The sequence below is a fragment of the Scyliorhinus torazame genome, chromosome 16 (assembly GCF_047496885.1).
Source record: "Scyliorhinus torazame isolate Kashiwa2021f chromosome 16, sScyTor2.1, whole genome shotgun sequence".
Classification (NCBI taxonomy): Eukaryota; Metazoa; Chordata; class Chondrichthyes; order Carcharhiniformes; family Scyliorhinidae; genus Scyliorhinus; species Scyliorhinus torazame.
The window spans coordinates 112,007,398-112,030,674 of record NC_092722.1 but is presented as its reverse complement, the minus strand read 5'-3'; the positions used below and the strand labels follow the sequence as shown (position 1 = coordinate 112,030,674).

Genomic DNA, 23,277 nt, shown 5'->3' with positions numbered 1-23,277 from the left:
TAGTTGACTGATTTAAATTATCTATTGGTAGTCACTGCTCACCTCTGGTTACACTTCTAGCTACAGCACTTCAGTTGATTTCCCATTCCAACTTTCATCAGCTTCCATTCCCCTGTAGACCAACCTTCTCCTTGATTCCTTTGTCAACCAGCTCCTTACCATTCAAACAATGTTTTTTCTTTCTTCCAAAGGCATCATTTCACCCATTCTCAAAACTATTATTCCTTCTCAAAGGTTCTATACTCTACCTTCTAATCTCTTTGAATACCACCTCATTTCCAACCTCCCCAATTCCTCTCAAGTTCCTCAAGCGTATCAGCACCATCTAATACCTCATCAAATTCTGTTATCCAGTCAGCTCGTACCAGTTTCAATCTGCCATAACCCCAAAACTGCCTATGCCAAATTCAATGACATTTTGTGTGCTTATGCCCAACATCAGTGTGCCATCCTGCACTGTGTTGCTCAAAATAAGCATTTTTGGAGTGTACTCATCAGGACAATTCACAAGAATACCAAGTAAGGGGAGAAAACAAATTTGCAAGAATACCAAGGTAATTGGAAAATAGCAAATTTATAGCGCAAGAGAAGAGTGCACTGACTGGTAACAAGTGGACTCTGGATTTGGAGAGGCACCATGGAGAATGCACCAGTTGATGACTGACAATTAATTGCCAAGCATTGTTTTAAATTTAATCCAGGTAGCTCTACTCTGGTTGATCAAGGCATTGCCCTGAGTAATAAACCAGCAAATGGCTGTCACTTATTTCGTTCAGCTAAAATAGGCACAATGTGTGTACATGGTCTGAATAGGACCATGTATTAATATATGTAACTTCCAGTTATGCAAATGCTGTGCACCCAACTGACAACTTTAAATTGGTTGTCAGTATAATTCTTAGCACACTGAGGATATTGAGCAAATGTTGTCCAATCGTGAAATCACATCTAACGTTGGACACTGTTTTGAGTTTTGCAAGCATGGGCTGGCTGGGTACAGTCTGTACTTTGCCCACTGCAAACAGCAGAACAGACATACTGTTTGATTTGATCCAGCAGTCATTGGGATGCATGGCCTATATACCTAGCATCACACTGGCACCGAAATTCATATACATTACTCATTTGTGTGATAGGCAGAACATCTTTGTGTCTTGATGGCATCATCCTGTTCATCATCATAGAATTTACAGTGTAGAAGGAGGCCATTTGGCCCATCGAGTCTGCACTCGCCCTTGGAAAGAGCATCCTGCTTAAGCCCACACCTCCACACTATCCCACTTAACCTTTTTGGACACTAGGGGCAATTTAGCATGGCCAATCCACCTAATCTGCACATTTTTGTACTATGGGAGAAAATCGGAGCACCCGGAGGAAACCCACGCAGACACAGGGAGAACGTGCTGACTCCGCACAGACAGTGACCCAAGCTGGGAATCGAACTTGGGACCCTGGAGTCGTGAAGCAACAATGCTAACCACTATGCTACCATACCCACTAGTGGTGAAACAACTAGGCGTGAGTCTATCGAAGACATGTTTCTCATGGAACTCAACAAAGATGTTTGCAAGGGCTAGGTCTAGAGAGGATTCCATGGCCACACCATCTATTTGGTCATTTTTGGTGTTGTTAAAACTGAACTCAAATGCACAAGTTGCTGAGTTCACAAGCTCAATAAATACTGATTCACACAATGGTGGCGAGCCTAGGTCGCCATATGATGTTGCAGTGCAAACATCTATGGTTTACTTAAGTGGAACATTGGTGAAAAGGTGTCAAATGAGCACATACGTACAGCATTGCTAGTGATTTGCAAGTTATGTAGGGTCTTCGCAAAAGTGAAGGCGGGGCTGGTTTAGCACAGGGCTAAATAGCTTGCTTTTAAAGCCGACCAAGGCAGGCCAGCAGCACGGTTCAATTCCCGTACCAGCCTCCCCAAACAGGCGCCGGAATGTGGCGACTAGAGGCTTTTCACAGTAACTTCATTTGAAGCCTACTTGTGACAATAAGCGATTTTCATTTCATTTCATGTTTCACCATGTATGTGGAAAACCTGCTCAAAACAGATTGTAACAATTTGCTCAAATATTTGGTCAATTCACATTGTGCCAAACTGGTCATAGATAAGATAGAGCTTAAAGGGACATCACTTTTGTGCATCTTAGGCTGCCCTTACATACCCAGACGCAGCTATCGTTGAGGACAGATTCCACCATAATTATCACACAACAGCATACTGCTCTTACGCAAGTCCAGCAAACCTTTTTAAATTTACTTTTGAGCAAGGCTGTTCACTTGTATTGAGCAGCAAATCCAATGGATAGGGATTTGGGCCCACCATTAAGAATGGGTGCATTACGTTGATATAGTCACACTAGTTAATGATGACAATTGCGCCCCTTTGTCAGGTTTAATAATGTGCATGTCTGGATTGGTCTTAAGGCCTCACAACGTTGCAAGATATTTGCGTTACACGTGGAAATCAGACAGGTCATTCGAAATCATGTGTGCACTCCATCAGTCAGGTGTGATTTCAAGGATTTAGCAGATGGCGGTTTTTGGCGGGATAGTTGGGAGCAATGGAGTTTGAATTCAGCGAATACTCCTTCCCGCTTCATTTGTAATAGAAGCACCCCAAATTAAAACCATGTGCAAGGACAAACTGCTTGTTTTGGACATCGTCATTAACTTGCTCAGAGCTTTCAACACAATTGACCAATTCATCTTCCTGCATGTCCTTTTCTCTTCAATACACTGGTCCCAAATTCTGTCCATCTCAGATTACTCAGTATATTTTGTTCTATTCCAATTTGTGTCCAGTCACCTTCAGCTTTTCCCTCAGCTTTGCCTTTGGTCCTTTGTGTTCCTCATCTAATTACTGCCCGTGAATGACTATGCTGACCAGCTGCCTTGAGCAATAGAGCAAACTGGATTGTGTCCACCAAGTGAACTGAATGTCAGGCAGGCCAAATATCGGCTAGCCAATGTCATATTGACATTTTGTGACAAGATGAATCTTAATCCCTATATTCATAATCTTGGATCAGCATTCTCATATGTTTGTTGAAGATACCTAACTGCACCTATCCGCTATGATTGACATCATAAGTCAAAAGTTTCAAGTTCAACAATGGCAAAATGAGCTCTGTCCGACTCCCACAAGAATCTTTCGACACTAAGTGGTGGTGATTCCATCTCCTTCTCAAATATTCACTCATTACTGGATAGTCAGAAGAAACCTACTTTATTTCAAACCTTTTAGTTATTAAGATACAGTGGATGTTGTGATTTAATCTGGAATTACGTTGCGGCTTAGTTAGTTGTTTGAGGTGGCATCAGGTTCCACACATACATTGGTGACACCAAGTTCAACCTCATCATCATCTCTCATGATCTCTCTGCCAATTCCAAATTGTGAGGCGACTTGTCTGACAACCCGTGTGCCTGAGTACAAATTTCCCCAAGTGAGTATTGGGAAGACCAAAAGACACTGCCGTCGGTTCCCACTACTAACTCTGCTCCCGAGCTACTGACTCGATCCCTCTCCTCGGCAACTTTCTGGTGGCTGACCAAGACAGCAGGGGCTTGGGAACCTGAATTGTAGCTCCAGTATACAGGAGGTTGAGAGTAGTGAGGTCATGAGTAAGGTTTCAAAGTTGCAGGAGTGTACCAGCAGGCAGGAAGGTGGTTTATAGTGTGTCTTCTTCAATGCCAGGAGCATCCGGAATAAGGTGGGTGAACTTTATGGGTGGGTGGGACTTCGATGTTGTGGCCATTTCAAAGACATGGATAGAGCAGGGACAGGAATGGTTGTTGCAGGTGCCGGGGTTTAGATATTTCAGTAAGCTCAGGGAAGGTGGTAAAAGAGGGGGAGGGCATTGTTTGTCAAGGACAGTATTACGGTGGCAGAAAGGACATTTGATGAGGACTCATCTACTGAGGTAGTATGGGCTGAGGTTAGAAACAAGAAAGGAGGTCACCCTGTTAGGGGTTTTCTATAGGCCTCCGAAAAGTTGAGAGATGGAGAGGAAAGGATTGCAAAGATGATTCTGGATAGGAGCGAAAGCAACAGGGTAGTTGTTATGGGGGACTTTAACTTTCCAAATATTGACTGGAAACGCTATAGTTTGAGTACTTTAGATGGGTCCGTTTTATTCAATGTGTGCAGGAGGGGTTCCTGACACAGTATGTAGATAGGCCGAGAGGCGAGGCTATATTGGATTTGGTACTGGGTAATGAACCAGGACAGGTGTTAGATTTGGAGGTAGGTGAGCACTTTGGTGATAGTGACCACAATTCGATTACGCTTACTTTAGTGATGGAAAGGGATAGGTATATATCGCAGGGCAAGTGTTATATCTGGGGGAAAGGCCATTATGGTGCGATGAGGCAAGACTTAGGATGCATCGGATGGAGAGAAAAACTGCAGGGGATGGGCACAATGGAAATGTGGAGCTTGTTCAAGGAACAGCTACTGCGTGTCCTTGATAAGTATGTACCTGTCAGGCAGGGAGGAAATGGTCGAGCAAGGGAACCGTGGTTTATTAAAGCAGTCAAAACACTTGTCAAGAGGAAGAAGGAGGCTTATGTAAAGATGAGACATGAAGGTTCAGTTAGGGCGCTCAAGAGTTACAAGTTAGCTAGGAAGGACCTAAAGAGAGAGCTAAGAAGAGCCAGGAGGGGACATGAGAAGTCTTTGGCAGGTAGGATCAAGGATAACCCTAAAGCTTTCTATAGATATGTCAGGAATAAATGAATGACTAGGGTAAGAGTAGGGCCAGTCAAGGACAGTAGTGGGAAGTTGTGCGTGGAGTCCGAGGAGATACGAGAGGTGCTAAATGAATATTTTTCGTCAGTATTCACACAGGAAAAAGACAATGTTGTCGAGGAGAATACTGAGATTCAGGCTACTAGACTAGAAGGGCTTGAGGTTCAGAAGGAGGAGGTGTTAGCAATTCTGGAAAGTGTGAAAATAGATAAGTCCCCTGGGCCGGATGGGATTTATCCTAGGATTCTCTGGGAAGCTAGGGAGGAGATTGCTGAGCCTTTGGCTTTGATCTTTAAGACATCGTTGTCTACAGGAATAGTGCCAGAAGACTGGAGGATAGCAAATGTTGTCCCCTTGTTCAAGAAGGGGAGTAGCGACAACCCAGGTAACTATAGACCAGTGAGCCGTACTTCTGTTGTGGGCAAAATCTTGGAAAGGTTTATAAGAGATAGGATGTATAATCATCTGGAAAGGAATAATTTGATTAGAGATAGTCAACACTGTTTTGTGAAGGGTAGGTCGTGCCTCACAAACCTTATTGAGTTCTTTGAGGTGGTGACCAAACAGGTGGATGAGGGCAAAGCAGTTGATGTGGTATATATGGATTTCAGTAAAGCGTTTGATAAGGTTCCCCATGGTAGGCTACTGCAGAAAATACAGAGCCATGGGATTCAGGGTGATTCAGCAGTTTGAATCAGAAATTGGCCAGCTGGAAGAAGACAAAGGGTGGTGGTTGATGGGAAATGTTCAGACTAGAGTCCAGTTACTAGTGGTGTACCACAAGGATCTGTTTTGGGGCCACTGCTGTTTGTCATTTTTATAAATGACCTGGAGGGCGTAGAAGGATGGGTGAGTAAATTTGCAGATGACACTAAAGTCGGTGGAGTTGTGGACAAGTTACAGGGGGACATAGATAAGCTGCAGCGCTGGGCTGAGAGGTGGCAAATGGAGTTTAATGCAGAAAAGTGTGAGGTGATTCATTTTGGAAGGAATAACAGGAAGACAGAGTACTAGGCTAATGGTAAGATTCTTGGCAGTGTGGATGAGCAGAGAGATCCCGGTGTCCATGTACATAGATCCCTGAACGTTGCCACCCAGGTTGAGAGCGTTGTTAAGAAGGCGTACGGTGTGTTAGCTTTCATTGGTAGAAGGATTGAGGTTCGGAGATTGAGGTCATGTTGCAGCTGTACAAAACTCTGGTGCGGCCGCATTTGGAGTATTGCGTGCAATTCTGGTCGCCGCATTATAGGAAGGATGTAGAAGCATTGGAAAGGGTGCAGAGGAGATTTACTAGAATGTTGCCTGGTATGGAGGGAAGATCTTATGAGGAAAGGCTGAGGGACTTGTTTTCGTTAGAGAGAAGGTTAAGAGGTGACTTAATTGAGGCATACAAGATGATCAGAGGATTGGACAGGGTGGACAGTGAGAGCCTTTTTCCTCGGATGGTGATGTTTAGCACAAGGGCACATAGCTTTAAATTGAGGGGAGATAGATATAGGACAGATGTCAGAGGTAGGTTCTTTACTCAGAGTAGTAAGGGCGTGGAATGCCCTGCCTGCAACAGTAGTGGACTCGCCAACTCTAAGGGCATTCAAATGGTCATTGGATAGACATATGGATGAAAAGGGAATAGTGTAGATGGGCTTTAGAGTGGTTTCACAGGTCGGCGCAACATCGAGGGCCGAAGGGTCTGTACTGCGCTGTAATGTTCTATGTTCTATTCACAACCTTGGTTCCATTTCTGACCTCGAGGTGAGCTTCTGACTGCAAGTCCACTAAGTTTAAGTTCACTTATTTCTATTCATCGCCCTTTTTTTTAAGCAAACATTTTATCAAGGCGTTTATGGTTTTATAACAAAAGATGCAAATACACCACCCCAGCCAACAACCATACCCTACCAACATAGCTTATACACACAATCCCCAAGACCCTCCATCTCCTCTCACTGATCCCGCCTAAATTGAAATAAACTAAACTAACTTCCCCTGCCCCCCCTTATTCCCTAACCCCCCCCCACTTATTGTATCTACTAACAGTTTAACTGTCCCCGAAGTAGTCGATAAACGGCTGCCACCTTCAGACGAACCCCAACACTGATCCTCTCATGGCAAACTTAATTTTCTCAAGCCTGAGAAACCTTGCCATGTCGCTAACCCACACCCCCGATTTCGGGGGCTCCGAGTCCCTCCACGCTAATAGGATCCGTCTCCGGGCTACCAAGGAGGCAAAGGCCTAAACTGCAGCCTCTCACGCCTCCTGGACATTCCGACACTCCAAAGATCACCACCTCTGAACTCGGCGCCACTCTTGTTTTCAGCACCATGGACATGACATGACATCCCCTTTGGATTTCGGCGGCAGCGGTGCGCAGGGGCCTTCTGGGAGGTGAGTAGCGACTTTAAAACCACTAACCTTTACAGGAGCAGCCCTTTGGATTTCGGCGGCAGCGGTGCGCAGGGGCCTTCTGGGAGGTGAGTAGTGAATTTAAAAACTCTTACCTTTACAGGAGCAGCCCTTTGGATTTCGGCGGCAGCGGTGCGCAGGGGCCTTCTGGGAGGTGAGGAGTGAATTTAAAAACTCTTACCTTTACAGGAGCAGCCCTTTGGATTTCGGCGGCAGCGGTGCGCAGGGGCCTTCTGGGAGGTGAGTAGCGACTTTAAAACCACTTACCTTTACAGGAGCAGCCCTTTGGATTTCGGCGGCAGCGGTGCGCAGGGGCCTTCTGGGAGGTGAGTAGCGACTTTAAAACCACTTACCTTTACAGGAGCAGCCCTTTGGATTTCGGCGGCAGCGGTGCGCAGGGGCCTTCTGGGAGGTGAGTAGTGAATTTAAAAACTCTTACCTTTACAGGAGCAGCCCTTTGGATTTCGGCGGCAGCGGTGCGCAGGGGCCTTCTGGGAGGTGAGTAGTGAATTTAAAAACTCTTACCTTTACAGGAGCAGCCCTTTGGATTTCGGCGGCAGAGGTGCGCAGGGGCCTTCTGGGAGGTGAGTAGTGAATTTAAAAACCCTTACCTGGTCCCGTGTCTGTTCTTTTCTGTTTTATTTGTTTTTATATAAGGCGGGAACCGGAAGTTCGACCCGCGGACCTCTGGGAAGTCCCCCCGCCCAACCAATAAATTCTGGTGGAGAGGAAACCCGAGACACTACACGTGTAGTGTCTCCCACCCGCCCTCCTCCTCTAACCTAATAATAAGACCCATTGGTGTGAGGTAAGTGCCATATTATATTATTAGCATTGTGCAGGTCAAGGTTCAGAGGTGGAGGAGCAGTCTCTGTCAGCGAGAGAACCTGAGAACATCTAAGACACTCAGAAGGTAAGAAGGTAAGTAAGTGATTTTTACTTATTTTTACTTTTATACCTTTTTTCAAATTGTGTGTGTCGGGGGGACACTGAAGTGACATCACAGAAAAGCTGTGGCTAGTATTTGGTAACTAATAAAACATAATAACTTAATTATAATTTAGAGGGATATCTAAGCCAGAGATCGGAGAATACTATAGATAGCTATCGCATTTCTATTAGAAATCTAGTGCTAGGAAACAGATAGTTGACAGTAACTTAGAAATTTAAAAAAAAATATTTTAAAAAAAGACAAATTTTAATTTTAATTAATTGACGCAATGTCAGTTAGAGGGGTGCTGTGCTCTGACTGTGAGATGTGGCAGGTCCGGGAGGCTTCCAGCATCCCGGATTGCTTCATCTGCAGAAAGTGCACCCAACTGGAGCTCCTCACAGACCGCATGGTTCGGTTGGAGCAGCAATTGGATGCACTTAGGAGCATGTAGGTGGCGGAAAGCGTCATAGATCGTAGTTATGTAAATATGGTCACACCCAAGGTGCAGGCAGAGAAATGGGTGACCACCAGAAAGGGCAGGCAGTCAGTGCAGGAATCCCCTGTGGTTGTCCCCCTCTCGAACAGATATACCCCTTTGGATACTGTCGGGGGGATAGCCTATCAGGGGAAAACAGCAGCAGCCAGAGCAGTGGCACCACGGCTGGCTCTGATGTTCAGAAGGGAGGGTCAAAGCGCAGAAGAGTAATAGTAATAGGGGAGTCTATAGTCAGGGGCACAGATAGGCGCTTCTGTGGACGTGAAAGAGCCTCCAGGATGGTATGTTGCCTCCCTGGTGCCAGGGTCCAGGATGTCTCCGAACGGGTAGAGGGCATCCTGAAGGGGGAGGGCAAACAGGCAGAGGTCGTTGTACATATTGGTACTAACGACATAGGCAGGAAGGGGCATGAGGTCCTGCAGCAGGAGTTCAGGGAGCTAGGCAGAAAGTTAAAAGACAGGACCTCGAGGGTTGTAATCTCGGGATTACTCCCTGTGCCACGTGCCAGTGAGGCTAGAAATAGGAAGATAGAGCAGCTAAACACGTGGCTAAACAGCTGGTGTAGGAGGGAGGGTTTCCATTATCTGGACCACTGGGAGCTCTTCCGGGGCAGGTGTGACCTGTATAAGAAGGACGGGTTGCATCTAAACCGGAGAGGCATAAATATCCTGGCCGCGAGGTTTGCTAGTGTCACACGGGAGGGTTTAAACTAGTATGGCAGGGGGGTGGGCACGGGAGCAATAGGTCAGAAGGTGAGAGCATTGAGGGAGAACTAGGGAATAGGGACAGTGTGGCTCTGAGGCAGAGCAGACAGGGAGAAGTTGCTGAACACAGCGGGTCTGGTGGCCTGAAGTGCATATGTTTTAATGCAAGGAGCATTACGGGTAAGGCAGATGAACTTAGAGCTTGGATTAGTACTTGGAACTATGCTGTTGTTGCCATTACAGAGACCAGGTTGAGGGAAGGGCAGGATTGGCAGCTAAACGTTCCAGGATTTAGATGTTTCAGGCGGGATAGAGGGGGATGTAAAAGGGGAGGCGGAGTTGCGCTACTTGTTCAGGAGAATATCACAGCTGTACTGCGAGAGGACACCTCAGAGGGCAGTGAGGCTATATGGGTAGAGATCAGGAATAAGAAGGGTGCAGTCACAATGTTGGGGGTATACTACAGGCCTCCCAACAGCCAGCGGGAGATAGAGGAGCAGATAGGTAGACAGATTTTGGAAAAGAGTAAAAACAACAGGGTTGTGGTGATGGGAGACTTCAACTTCCCCAATATTGACTGGGACTCACTTAGTGCCAGGGGCTTAGACGGGGCGGAGTTTGTAAGGAGCATCCAGGAGGGCTTCTTAAAACAATATGTAGACAGTCCAACTAGGGAAGGGGCGGTACTGGACCTGGTATTGGGGAATGAGCCCGGCCAGGTGGTAGATGTTTCAGTAGGGGAGCATTTCGGTAACAGTGACCACAATTCAGTAAGTTTTAAAGTACTGGTGGACAAGGATAAGAGTGGTCAGAGGATGAATGTGCTAAATTGGGGGAAGGCTAATTATAACAATATTAGGCGGGAACTGAAGAACATAGATTGGGGGCGGATGTTTGAGGGCAAATCAACATCTGACATGTGGGAGGCTTTCAAGTGGCAGTTGAAAGGAATACAGGACCGGCATGTTCCTGTGAGGAAGAAAGATAAATACGGCAATTTTCGGGAACCTTGGATGACGAGTGATATTGTAGGCCTCGTCAAAAAGAAAAAGGAGGAATTTGTCAGGGCTAAAAGGCTGGGAACAGACGAAGCCTGCGTGGAATATAAGGAAAGTAGGAAGGAACTTAAGCAAGGAGTCAGGAGGGCTAGAAGGGGTCACAAAGTCATTGGCAAATAGGGTTAAGGAAAATCCCAAGGTTTTTTACACGTACATAAAAAGCAAGAGGGTAGCCAGAGAAAGGGTTGGCCCACTGAAGGATAGGCAAGGGAATCTATGTGTGGAGCCAGAGGAAATGGGCGAGGTACTAAATGAATACTTTGCATCAGTATTCACCAAAGAGAAGGAATTGGTAGATGTTGAGTCTGGAGAAGGGGGTGTAGATAGCCTGGGTCACATTGTGATCCAAAAAGACGAGGTGTTGGGTGTCTTAAAAAATATTAAGGTAGATAAGTCCCCAGGGCCTGATGGGATCTACCCCAAAATACTGAAGGAGGCTGGAGAGGAAATTGCTGAGGCCTTGACAGAAATCTTTGGATCCTCGCTGTCTTCAGGGGATGACCCGGAGGACTGGAGAATAGCCAATGTTGTTCCTCTGTTTAAGAAGGGTAGCAAGGATAATCCCGGGAACTACAGGCCAGTGAGCCTTACTTCAGTGGTAGGGAAATTACTGGAGAGAATTCTTCGAGACAGGATCTACTCCCATTTGGAAGCAAATGGACGTATTAGTGAGAGGCAGCACGGTTTTGTGAAGGGGAGGTCGTGTCTCACTAACTTGATAGAGTTTTTCGAGGAGGTCACTAAGATGATTGATGCAGGTAGGGCAGTAGATGTTGTCTATATGGACTTCAGTAAGGCCTTTGACAAGGTCCCTCATGGTAGACTAGTACAAAAGGTGAAGTCACACGGGATCAGGGGTGAGCTGGCAAGGTGGATACAGAACTGGCTAGGCCATAGAAGGCAGAGATTAGCAATGGAGGGATGCTTTTCTAATTGGAGGGCTGTGACCAGTGGTGTTCCACAGGGATCAGTGCTGGGACCTTTGCTCTTTGTAGTATATATAAATGATTTGGAGGAAAATGTAACTGGTCTGATTAGTAAGTTTGCAGACGACACAAAGGTTGGTGGAATTGCGGATAGCAATGAGGACTGTCGGAGGATACAGCAGGATTTAGATTGTCTGGAGACTTGGGCGGAGAGATGGCAGATGGAGTTTAATCCGGACAAATGTGAGGTAATGCATTTTGGAAGGTCTAATGCAGGTAGGGAATATACAGTGAATGGTAGAACCCTCCAGAGTATTGAAAGTCAAAGAGATCTAGGAGTACAGGTCCACAGGTCATTGAAAGGGGCAACACAGGTGGAGAAGGTAGTCAAGAAGGCATACGGCATGGTTGCCTTCATTGGCCGGGGCATTGAGTATAAGAATTGGCAAGTCATGTTGCAGCTGTATAGAACCTTAGTTAGGCCACACTTGGAGTATAGTGTTCAATTCTGGTCGCCACACTACCAGAAGGATGTGGGGGCTTTAGAGCGGGTGCAGAAGAGATTTACCAGAATGTTGCCTGGTATGGAGGGCATTAGCTATGAGGAGCGATTGAATAAACTCGGTTTGTTCTCACTGGAACGAAGGAGGTTGAGGGGCGACCTGATAGAGGTCTACAAAATTATGAGGGGCATAGACAGAGTGGATAGTCAGAGGCTTTTCCTCAGGGTAGAGGGGTCAATTACTAGGGGGCATAGGTTTAAGGTGAGAGGGGCAAGGTTTAGAGTAGATGTACAAGGCAAGTTTTTTACGCAGAGGGTAGTGGGTGCCTGGAACTCGCTACCGGAGGAGGTAGTGGAAGCAGGGACGATAGGGACATTTAAGGGGCATCTTGACAAATATATGAATAGGATGGGAATAGAAGGATACGGACCCAGGAAGTGTAGAAGATTGTAGTTTAGTCGGGCAGCATGGTCGGCACGGGCTTGGAGGGCCGAAGGGCCTGTTCCTGTGCTGTACATTTCTTTGTTCTTTGACATCAGCAAATCCCTGCCAGAATCCCCTAAGCTTTGGACATTCCCAAAACATGTGGACATGATTTGCGGGTCTTCCTGCACATCTCACACACCTGTCCTATACCCCAACAAACCTGCTCATCCGGGCCTCCATCATGTGTGCCCAGTGACCCACCTTGAATTGTGTCATGCTGAGCCCGGCACATGATGAGGACGTGTTGACTCAATCCTCCCACAGACCTGCCTCTAGCTCATCTTCCCACTTGCGCTTTACTGCCCCTAACTGTGTTCCCTCCTACTCCATGAGCTCGATATAAATTTCCGAGACTTTCCCTTTCTCCACTCCCATTTTTGAAGGTAGAAGCGGAAAGGTCGAAACCTACCTTTGCACAAAGTCCGTCACCTGCAGATAGCGAAACCCATTCCCACCCGGCAACTTGAACTCCTCCTCCAGATCCTGTAAAATTCCTTGAACATCCTATTCACCCCCGATGGGTCCAAGACTGTATTCCCCCCTCTATCCTTCACTCTTCCTATCTCCCTGGCTGCCTCCATTTTCCTGAGCTGGTGTGCTAGCATCCTACTGGCCTTCTCCCCATACTCATATACCATGCCCGCACACCTCCTCATCCTCTAGCAGTCCTACATCCAATCTCCATTGCGGGCGCTGGCCCCCCTCCTTGCTCACCCGTAAATCCACCCAGTGTGGGGCATGGTCCGACACAACAATCGCCGAATACTCTGCATCCACCACCTCCGCCAGCAAGGCCCTATCCAAAATGAAAAAATCAATCCGGGAGTACACTTTGTGTACATGGGAGAAAAAAGAAAATTCCTTCGCCCTTGGTCATCCGAACCTCCACGGATCTACCCCTCCCTTCTGTTCCATAAATTCCTTTAACTCCTCCCTGTCCTCGAACACGACCGATCCAGCCTCGGATCTATAACCGTATTAAAGTCCACCCCCCCCCCCCACCCGTCCCAGTTTGGTGCATAAATAATCACTAATACCACCGACACCCCCTCCAGCTACCCGCTCACCATAACATACCTACCCCCCCCCGAATCCGCCACTATGCTCACTACTTTGAATGCCACCCGCTTATTGATCAAGATCGCTACCCCCCTAGTTTGAGAGTCCAGCCCCAAATGAAATATCTGTCCGACCCTCCCCTTCCTCAGCCTAGTCTGACCCACACCCTCAGGTGTGTCTCCTTAGCATTGACACGTCCACCTGCAAACTCTTCAAATGCGCTCTAGAACCTGCCGAGATATCTGTGCTCCTCTAATTCTGATCTTTTGAGCATCCTGTTTTTAAAAATATATAAATTGTGTACCCAATTCATTTTTTCCAATTAAGGGGCAATTTAGCGTGGCCAATCCGCCTAGCCTGCAAATCTTTGGGTTGCGGGGGCGAAACCCACGCAAACACGGGGCCACGGAAACATGGGGAGAATGTGTAAACTCCACACGGCCAGTGACCCAGAGCCGGGATCGAACCTGGGACCTCGGCGCCGTGAGGCTGCAGGGCTAACCCACTGCACCACCGTGCTTCCCCGAGCATCCTATTTTTAATTGTTCCCCTATTGACAGTCATGCTTTCAACTGCCGAAGCCAAGTTCCCTTCTTAAACTTCTCCACCTCATCCAGTCTTTCCTCCTTTAAGGCACTCTTTAACATCTACTACTTTGACCAAGCTTTATGATCACATGCCCTCATATATGTGGTTTGGTGTCAAATTTTCTTTGATAATATTCTCGTAAGCTACCATGGGATGTTTCACTGGAGTAAATACAAATGGCTGTTTCTGTTAGATCCTAAGTCCTCCTTGGGCAACACTGAAGGTTTTTGCTGTTATTGGCAAGTAGTCAGTAGAGGTTTGTGATTGGCCATGGGCAGGAATAGTGTCTAATGATAGCAAGAAATTGCTTTCTTGAGAAACAGGAAACAGCATTCCTGTTTCAGTCTTCCTAGCTGTAGGGTGGAACAAGGCTACTTGTTCATCCTCTTCGGCAGAAGAATTCCCAGTGTTCTACTGCAGGAATACGAGAGTAGCTTTATTTAAGTAGGATTTGCTGGTACTGTTATAGGCTTGCGTGTTTGAATTGGAGTTCAGTGAAGAAAAGCAACAGGCAAGCAAGCAAAGAAAGTGCTTGTCGGCACTCCTGCAGGCCCAATGGAACTTCTGCTCGCATTTGAGAAGAGTTTACATAGCCAGAAGTCAGATCATTTGCTGTCTTCATCGATCTTTCCAACTTACAAAAGGAGTACAAGCAAAATTTGCAGAGCTCCGGGTAAAGAGCAAGGAAATGGGACTAATCAGACTGCTCTTATAAAGAGCTCGGATGGGTACAATGCGTCAAATGACCTCTTTTTGCGCTATACGATTCTATAGTAGGGCGGTAATGCTCAAGGTATTGGAATGTGAGGCAACCTGGATACAAAGGGTTTTCTAGCCACATTCCTGGGAAGCAGATGTGGGACAGAGGGCTCAATACTGACCGGTTCTCGGAGAGAAATGAGAGTTATGTTTGGAAATTTCAGTAAATTATTAAAAGGACAGATTTCTAGTTTTAAGTCCCAGGAACCAGAAAAGGATGTGAAACCAAAGCCACAGAGCATACACTAACAAAGGATTAAAAGATGCTAACCTGCTCAAGTGTAAATTGCTTGGAAAGTGTGTCATTCTCCAGTTTTTTGATCTTCTTCATCAGTTTGTTCACTTGAAACTCCTGTTCCTGCTCCAGTGTCTGCTCCAGTTCAGCCTTTTCATGCTGCAACTAAAAAGGGAAAAACAAGGGCAATACAAGTGGCGAATAATGATGGAAGGTTTGGCATTCTGAAATCGGTAGCTGCACAATAGTCATTTTATCAACCAGTATGCCCATGACAAAAGTTTTACCTGACAAGAAACTGGAGCAGGTAGTCATGGGTTTTCTGACCATTTAACAGTTAAAGAACCATGAGGTTAAATGCATTCCCTGCAGACGATGCACTGGATTTGGTGTGTAAATTCATAACATTATCCCTTGCTCTTTTTCAATCCGCTACTGGCCAACTTGTTTACTTCAAAGAAAAGGTATAGTCACAAATGCATCTGAATGCTGCCTATGAGGGACTAAATCAAGTTGTGTATAAAGCTGAGTTTACAGACAAAAGGCATATAAATACAATCATAGTGGCATCCATTTGATGCTATTTAAATTCAAGTGAATGAAAGGCCTGTCAAAGATAATACTCTAAATGCAGCAGTTTCTCCTTTGCTTTGTGCAGCTGAATTGTCCAACAGTTTAACGTTTTTAAATTAATTCTCTGCAACCCAACGTTTGTTGACAGCATTGTTAAAGGTACTAGACTTCAATATACTTGAATGATCAGATTGCAGATTCGTCCGGTAGAAAGTGGGGGGAAGCTGCATCACTGAGCGTTAGTCTCTCAAGTGGAGGAAACTGCAGCTCAAAGACTGGTTACAATTCCTTTGACTCAGCACAGGCTGACGTTATGCAGAACATGTTTGCAATAGCGTTATGGAATTTACCAACTAACAACTCTGCAGCACAGAAGCAGTGGACACATTAAGACAACTTCTACCAACACATTCTAGGGGAGTTGGTCAAAAATTCTGATGTGCGTCTGTTCCTTTGATTTGTGTGTATGTCAGATAAACTTTTCAAAATATGGGGAGGAATGTGTTTACTGATAACGGATACCACATTCTAGCAAAAGAACATGCACATGCTGCTGGGAAAATAAACTATACATGCATAGCTTGTGGGATTTAATTCTAAAATAATACCCATGATTTGTGTCCGACTTACCTATGAGCAGATTAATCAGTGGAATACAGGACAGGAAAAAACATTTGTTCAAGTTTGAAATGCATGTATGTTAAACTTAAAAAGTAAAAATCTGATTGTATACTGTATACTGTCTGAAATAAATGTTATTCATGTGCACGCCATTCCTCATAAGTGATTTATTTCAAATAAGTTTCTTTGCTTATCTTTAATTATTGGACATTTTGAAATCAAGCTTCTCCGAAATCAGGGTACATTAAACATCTGATATGCCTCTACCTGCATCAGCTTGCGGGAGAGTTCATTTGTGAGAAATTCTTCTTCTTTCTCATAATTTACAGCCAGTGTTTCTTTTTCTTTTTGCAAAGCTTGAATCTTCTTAAACAAGGTATTACTGATAAACTCTTCCTCCTGTTCGGCCCTTGCTTGCTGCAGAATAAAGGAAAAATGATTAAGAATACTTTCAGCAATTATTCGAGGTAATTTGAGATAAATGATCATGGTTAAAAGACCTTTGTCCTGAAGGAGATTTTTAAAAACTTAAGGGCCAACTTTATTGACCCTTGCCCCCAGAAAATGCCCTCGGCACAAAGGAGAGCCATTTTGTCAGTTCGCTGTCCTTTCAATTACCTGGAGCTTCCATGGCAGGCTACAGAGGAGGTCCTGTTCCTGTTACAGGCACAGGCAGGAAGCCACATTCCCAGTTTCATAGAACAAAGAAGAATACAGCACAGGAACAGGCCCTTCGGCCCTCCAAGCCTGCGCCGACCATGGTACCTGCCTAAACTAAACCGTATGCATTCCCACCCTATTTATATATTTATCGAGACGCCCTTAAATGCTGCTATCGTTCCTGGGCCAGAGGGGTTGACTCCCAATGGGTCAGAATGGAGGAGAGTTTGGGTAGGGGATCGGGATTGAAGGCACTAGCAACAACGCCGCTCCCGGGGAGATACTCAGGGAGTGCGGTAGCAATAGCTTCGTTGAGAATTTGGAGGCAGTTTCAACAGCACTTCGGTTGGGGGCAGAGACAAGGGAAATGCCAATTCGGGGGAACCATAGATTTGAGCCAAGGAAACGGGATGCAAATTTTCGGAGATGGGAGGAGAAAGGATTTGATTTATTATCGTCACATGTATTAGAATACAGTGAAAAGTATTGTTTCCTGCATGCTGTACAAACAATGCATACGTACATAGGGAATGAAGGAGAGACTGCAGAATATAATGTTACAGTTATAGCAAGGTGTAGAGAAAAGATAAACTTAATAGGAGGTAGGTCTATTCAAAAGTCTATTGGCAGTAGGGAAGAAGCTCTTCTCGAGTCAGTTGGTAAGTGACCACAAACATTGGTATCTTTTTCCTGATGGAAGAAGGTGGAAGGGTCCGTGGGGTCCTTAATTATGCTGGCTGCCTTTCTGAGGCAGCAGGAATTATAGATAGAGTCAATGGATGGGAGGCTGATTTGCGTGATGGACTGGGCTACAATCACGACCTTTTGTAGTTTCCTGCGGTCTTGGGCAGAGCAGGCTCCATACCAAGCTGTGATACAACCAGAAAGAATGCTTTCTATGGTGCATCTGTAGAAGTTGGTGAGGGTTGTAGCTGACATGCCAAATTTCCTTAGTCTTCTGAGAAAGTAGAGTCGTTGGTGGGCTTTCTTAACTATAGTGTCGGCATGGGGGGGGGGGGGACCAGAACAGGCTGTTGGTGATCTGTACACCACAAAACTTTAAGCTCTCGACCCTTTCTACTTTGTTCCCATTGATGTAGATGGGCATGTTCTCCACTACACTTCCTGAAGTCGATGACAATGTCCTTTGTTTTGTTGGCATTGAGGAAGAGATTATTGTCGTCACACCAGTTCACCAGATTCTCTATCTCATTCCTGTACAATGTCTCGTCATTGTTTGAAATCCGACTCACTACGGTGGTGTCATCAGCAAATTTGAAAATCGAGTTGGAGGGGAATTTGGCCACACAGTCATAAGTGTATAAGGAGTATAGTAGGGGGCTGAGGACACAGCCTTGTGGGGCATCGGTGTTGAGGTTGATCGTGGAGGTGTTGTTGCCTATCTTCACGGATTGTGGCCTGTGGGTTAGAAAGTTCAGGATCTAGTCGCAGAGGGAGGAGCTGAGGCCAAGGCCAGGGTGTTTGGAGAGGAGTTTCATAGGAATAATGGTGTTGAAGGCTGAGCTGTAGTCGATAAATAGGAGTCTGACATAGGTGTCTTTGTTATCTCGGTGTTCTAGGGTAGAGTGCAGGGCCATGGACCTGTTGCAGCGGTAGGCGAACTGGAGTGGATCCAGGCAATCCAGGAGGCTGGAGTTGATTCATGCCATGACTAACCTTTCGAAGCACTTCATGATGATGGATGTCAGAGCCACTGGACGATAGTCATTAAGGCACACTGCTTGACTTTGTTTTGATACAGGGATGATGGTCATCTTCCTGAAGCAGATAGGGACCTCAGATTGTTGTAAAGAGAGGTTGATGATTTCTGAGAATACCCCCGCCAGCTGATCCGCGCAAGACCCGAGTGCTCGTCCGGGTACCCCATCTGGATCAGTAGCTTTTCGTGGGTTGACCTTCGAGAAGGCTGCTCTGACGTCGGCAGTGGTGATCTCAGATACAAGTTCATCCGCGGCTTCTGGGTGGAGGGCTCGCTTTCGCTGACCTCTTGCTCAAAGCGGGCATAGAATGCATTGAAGCCCATCAGGGAGGGGTGCGTTGGAGCCGACGATTTTACATGCCTTCATCTTGTAGCCCGTTATGTCTTGCAGAGCTTGCCATAGACAACGGGGATCTGTGTGTCTAGCCTGGGACTCAAGCTTGGTCCGGTTCTGTCTTTTGGCATCTTTGATGGATTTCTTTAGATCATATCTGGCTTTCTTGTAGAGGTCAGGGTCGTCTGACTTGAACGCCTCAGACCTAGACTTCAGCAAGCAGTGGATATCCCTGTTCATCCAGGGTTTCCGGTTTGGAAACACGCGGATTTGCTTCTTTGGCACACGGTCTTCTACACACTTACTAATGAAGTCAGTTACTGTAGTGGCGTACTCGTTCAGGCTGGTCGCAGAGTTTTTAAATACTGATCAGTCCACTGACTCTAAGGAATTAGGACACTAAAAGATTTGTTTCTTGGGGTCGTTTTGCGGGATTGAAGGAGCTGGGGGCGAAGTATGGGCTGGAGCAGGGGGAAATATTTAGATACATGCAGGTTAGAGACTTTGCCAGAAAGGAGATACAGAGCTTCCCAGTAGAGCCGGCTTCCACATTCCTGGAGGAGGTGCCGACGACAGTGGGACTGGAGAAGGGGGTAGTATCGGCGGTTTATGGGGCTAATTTGGAGGACGAGAAGGTGCCGCTAGAAGGGATCAAGGCAAAGTGGGAGGAAGAGTTGGGAGAGAGTATGGAGGAAGGGTTCTGGTGTGAGGTGCTCCGGAGGGTGAACGCCTCCACCTCATGCGCGAGGTTTGGGCTGATACAGCTGAAGGCGGTGTACAGAGTGCACCTTACAAGGGCGAGGATGAGCCGGCACTTTGAGGAGGTAGAAGGTGTGTGTGTGAACGTTGCGGGGGGGCCCCGCAAACCACGTTCATATGTTTTGGTCGTGTCCAAAGCTAGAGGATTACTGGAAGGAGATGTTTTGGGTAATCTCTAAAGTGGTACACGTGAAACTGGACCCAGGCCCTCGGGAGGTCATATTCGCGGTGTCGGACCAGCCGGGGTAGGAAACGGGTGCGGAGGCAGATGTTGTAGCCTTCGCCTCGTTGATCGCTCGAAAGCGGATCCTGTTGGGGTGGAGATCAACCTCTCCACCCTGTGCCCTGGCGGGAGGACCTGCCGGAATTCTTGATGCTTGAAACGGTCAAATATGAACTGAGCGGAAGGATGGAGTGGTTCTACAATTCACGGGCATTATTCATTATGCACTTTTGAGAATTGGATCACATCGAACATTAGGGGGGTTGGGGGCTGGGGGGAGGGGGACTGTATGTGTTAATGGTGACTATGGGTGATTCCTGATTCCTCTTTGTCATTTGTTTATGTTAACATGCGGGCTAATGTTTGGGGGTTTGGTGGGAGGATGGGATCGTTGCTTTTGATATGGGGATGACATTACATTCGTCACTGATTACTGTTTATTGGTGGGTGTAAATTTGGGAGAAAATGTGAAAAAGGAGAATAAAAAAATGTTTTTAAAAAAATAATCTCCAATCCAATGTCATGTCTCTCAACCAGTAATAACAATGGTTTCTGAATGATGGCAAGTTAATGATAAACCAGAAGTAAAATTCAAACAATTAATCAATGATAAACAATGTAAGTCGCTTTGTGTTAAAAATGTGACGCCAAATGTTTAAAAACCCAAATCCTTAATTTAAGTTTGCTCTCTTGGTTCCAGTGTAAGCACTTCTCATGAAATCATAGAAAACCAAACCGACCAAAGTGTTCAACGATATGTGAAGGATCATTTAAAAGTTTATAAAAATTAAAGAATCTCCTGAGTTGGACCATCCAATTATCTTTTATTATGAACAAAATTAAAATTTTCAGATCAGATTAAACTGCATATCCAGCTGCTGAGCTAAGTTTGCACGCTACATTTTCTGTCTCCTGTTCAATTCTAATTCCTCTCCAAGGCTAGTGCACAATTTCGTTCTCTTTGGCTCCAAATCTCTCTCCCTACCAGTCTTCAGTCCCGGTCCAGTCTTTTTGTGTCACAATCTCGCTCTCACACATTCCTTTCCTTACATATTCAACCTCCCACATTCTATCTTCTGGAAATTTGGTGCCACATTGCACCTGTTCACCTATTGCTGACATGCTTGCTAACCTGATTCCTGGTTAAAACAATGTCTCGATTGAAAATTATCATCCTTGTACAAGACCAGCCAGGGTTTCACCTCTTCCTATCTCTGCAATCTCCTCCAGCCCCACAACACCAGTGATAGTGGCACTTGTCCGATTCTAGCATCGGGCATCTCCAATTTTAATTGAATCACCACTGCGGGCCATGCCTTTTGGTGCTAGATCCCAAAGCACGAGAAATCCCTCTCTAAACCGGCAGACCTTTTTTTCTCTCTTCCCTTCTTCCCAGCATTCCTTAAACCTCTCTGACTAAGCTTTTGGCCACCTGCTCTGATGTCTTTTTATGAAGTTCAATATTCAACATTTATAACGGTCCTGTGAAGCACCTTGATGCCTTTAACATAACATGTTCAATGAAAATCGAAGATTTTATTGCTGAACCGAGGGTGGAAACCCAATATACGAAGACAGAAAGAGCTTGCATTTAGATAGCACCTTCCACAACCTCATCATTTTGCCACAGCCAAGTAGATCTGAAGTGTAGTCATTGTTGCAATGTAAGAAACCTTGTACATATCACCACAATTTGTTTTCTTGGTGGTGCTGGCAGAGGCAATTCTTGGCCAGGACACTGGGAGAACTCCTCTGCTCATCTCAAATAGGTTCTGGAGATCTTTCAAATCTCATCCAAAAGACAGCATCTGTAACAGTACTGGACTGGATTTTCAGCCTAAATTGTGTGTTTCCTTGTCTGATGGGAGGGCTGAAAACTTAACATTGTGACTCCGGAGCAACAGTACAACCACAACAGATATCAAATGCTCTCCTTGAATTTAGGTTGGCTTGCTTGCTGGCAACACATCCGTTTTGAACTATGGATCCTTTTCTAAAAGAATTTCCTCAGTAAGTGTCTGCCATGTGATATTTTTCTTAATTTCAGAAGCAAATACAAGCCTTCCTTCCTGCATTTAATATGTTCACACAGCTAGTCTTCTGCGATTTTCAGAATGAAAAAAATTATATTCAGAACCGAGAATGAACAGGTTATGTTTGAATTCATTGTAGGTTAAAATTAAAATGCCTCAAAATAGAGTGGGATTGACGAGCTGAATACATCTCATTCCATACTTGGTATTTTCTAAGCAAATATTTCATCAGAAAGTAAATAGGTGACCCAGCTCTCGTTTTTCTCAACTAAGACAAACATGGCATCACGTGCTTTAGCAGACACATCTCATCTGCACCAGTCAGTGTAACTGGAATAGCTTTTATGATGTTTTACTCAGTGCTAATTTACATAAATAAGCTGCTGTCTAAATTTGTTGCTTACTCAAAAGCCAAATAAATTTTCAGTTGAATTTACATCAACAAAGGTGTACGCACTAAATAATTCTCCAAATGATACACAAAATACTGATCATCTTTCAAGGTAATGTATTCAAAGGTTTGCAGATCACATCTAATGAATGCTTACAAATTAGAATACAAAATGCTCAGCCATGACTACATACACTGCTACCTGTCCTGTTGGCTTGTGAAATGATTTTCACAATCAAATGAAAAGTAAAGTCCACTCCACTGTTAATTTCAGTGCAATTCTCCACTCTGGTTATCAGGTACCATCTTCCTGATGAGATTTAATTCAAGTCCCATCGCCCGGCTAAATGAATGTAAACTATTTCACAGCATTACTCTAACAAGACCATAGGAGCTTGCTGACGGCCTGGACAACATTTATCCCTGAAGCAAAACCATTAAAACAAGTTAACTGGTCATTTGTCACTTTCCTGAGATAAATACTCCTGAGATGGGAGGCTGGTTAGCTCAGTTGGCTGGACAATGCGATGGAGAGCGATGCCAACAGCACGGATTCAATTTCTCTACCGGCTGAGACTACCTTCTCAACTTTGGCCCTTAAGGTGTGGTGACCCTCAGGTTAAATCACCACCTCAAAGGGGAGAGCAGTCTCTAGCTCCTCTAAGACTATGGCAACCTTCACTCCTGAGATGTAGGAACTTGCGATCTGCAAATTAGAATCAGTTAGGATTCACTTTTCTCACTGGTAGCGCACTCCCATCTGTGGATATCCAGGCAGCATGGGGTGGTTTCAATGTGAAATCCCGTTGACAAGCGGCAGGTAGGGAAAATCCCACAGCCAGCGATTGGCTGAGCATGCGGCTGGGGGACTGTAGAATACCGCCCCTTATGTTGGGTTTAGACGAGCCAACTTAATGCAGTAATGCATCACTATTTCCATGACTAGACATTCGATCAAGGTTTTAAACCAAAAGCTGCACTATATGTATATAAACACATCCAACAAGTACGCACAAATGCTAAACACTAACACTAGTGCAAGG

General features: G+C 45.5%; 1 protein-coding gene across 1 annotated transcript in view; it reads right to left on the bottom strand.

The window, feature by feature from the left end:
- The window catches only part of ccdc6b (coiled-coil domain containing 6b), an 88,872-nt gene that overhangs the window by 26,249 nt on the left and 39,346 nt on the right, over positions 1–23,277 (bottom strand). Inside the window, exons 2-3 of the mRNA XM_072478887.1 lie at positions 16,382–16,531; positions 14,957–15,085 (exon numbers count right to left, since the gene is read on the bottom strand). Coding sequence (XP_072334988.1) covers positions 14,957–15,085; positions 16,382–16,531 — 279 coding nt within the window. The remainder of the gene's footprint in view (positions 1–14,956; positions 15,086–16,381; positions 16,532–23,277) is intronic.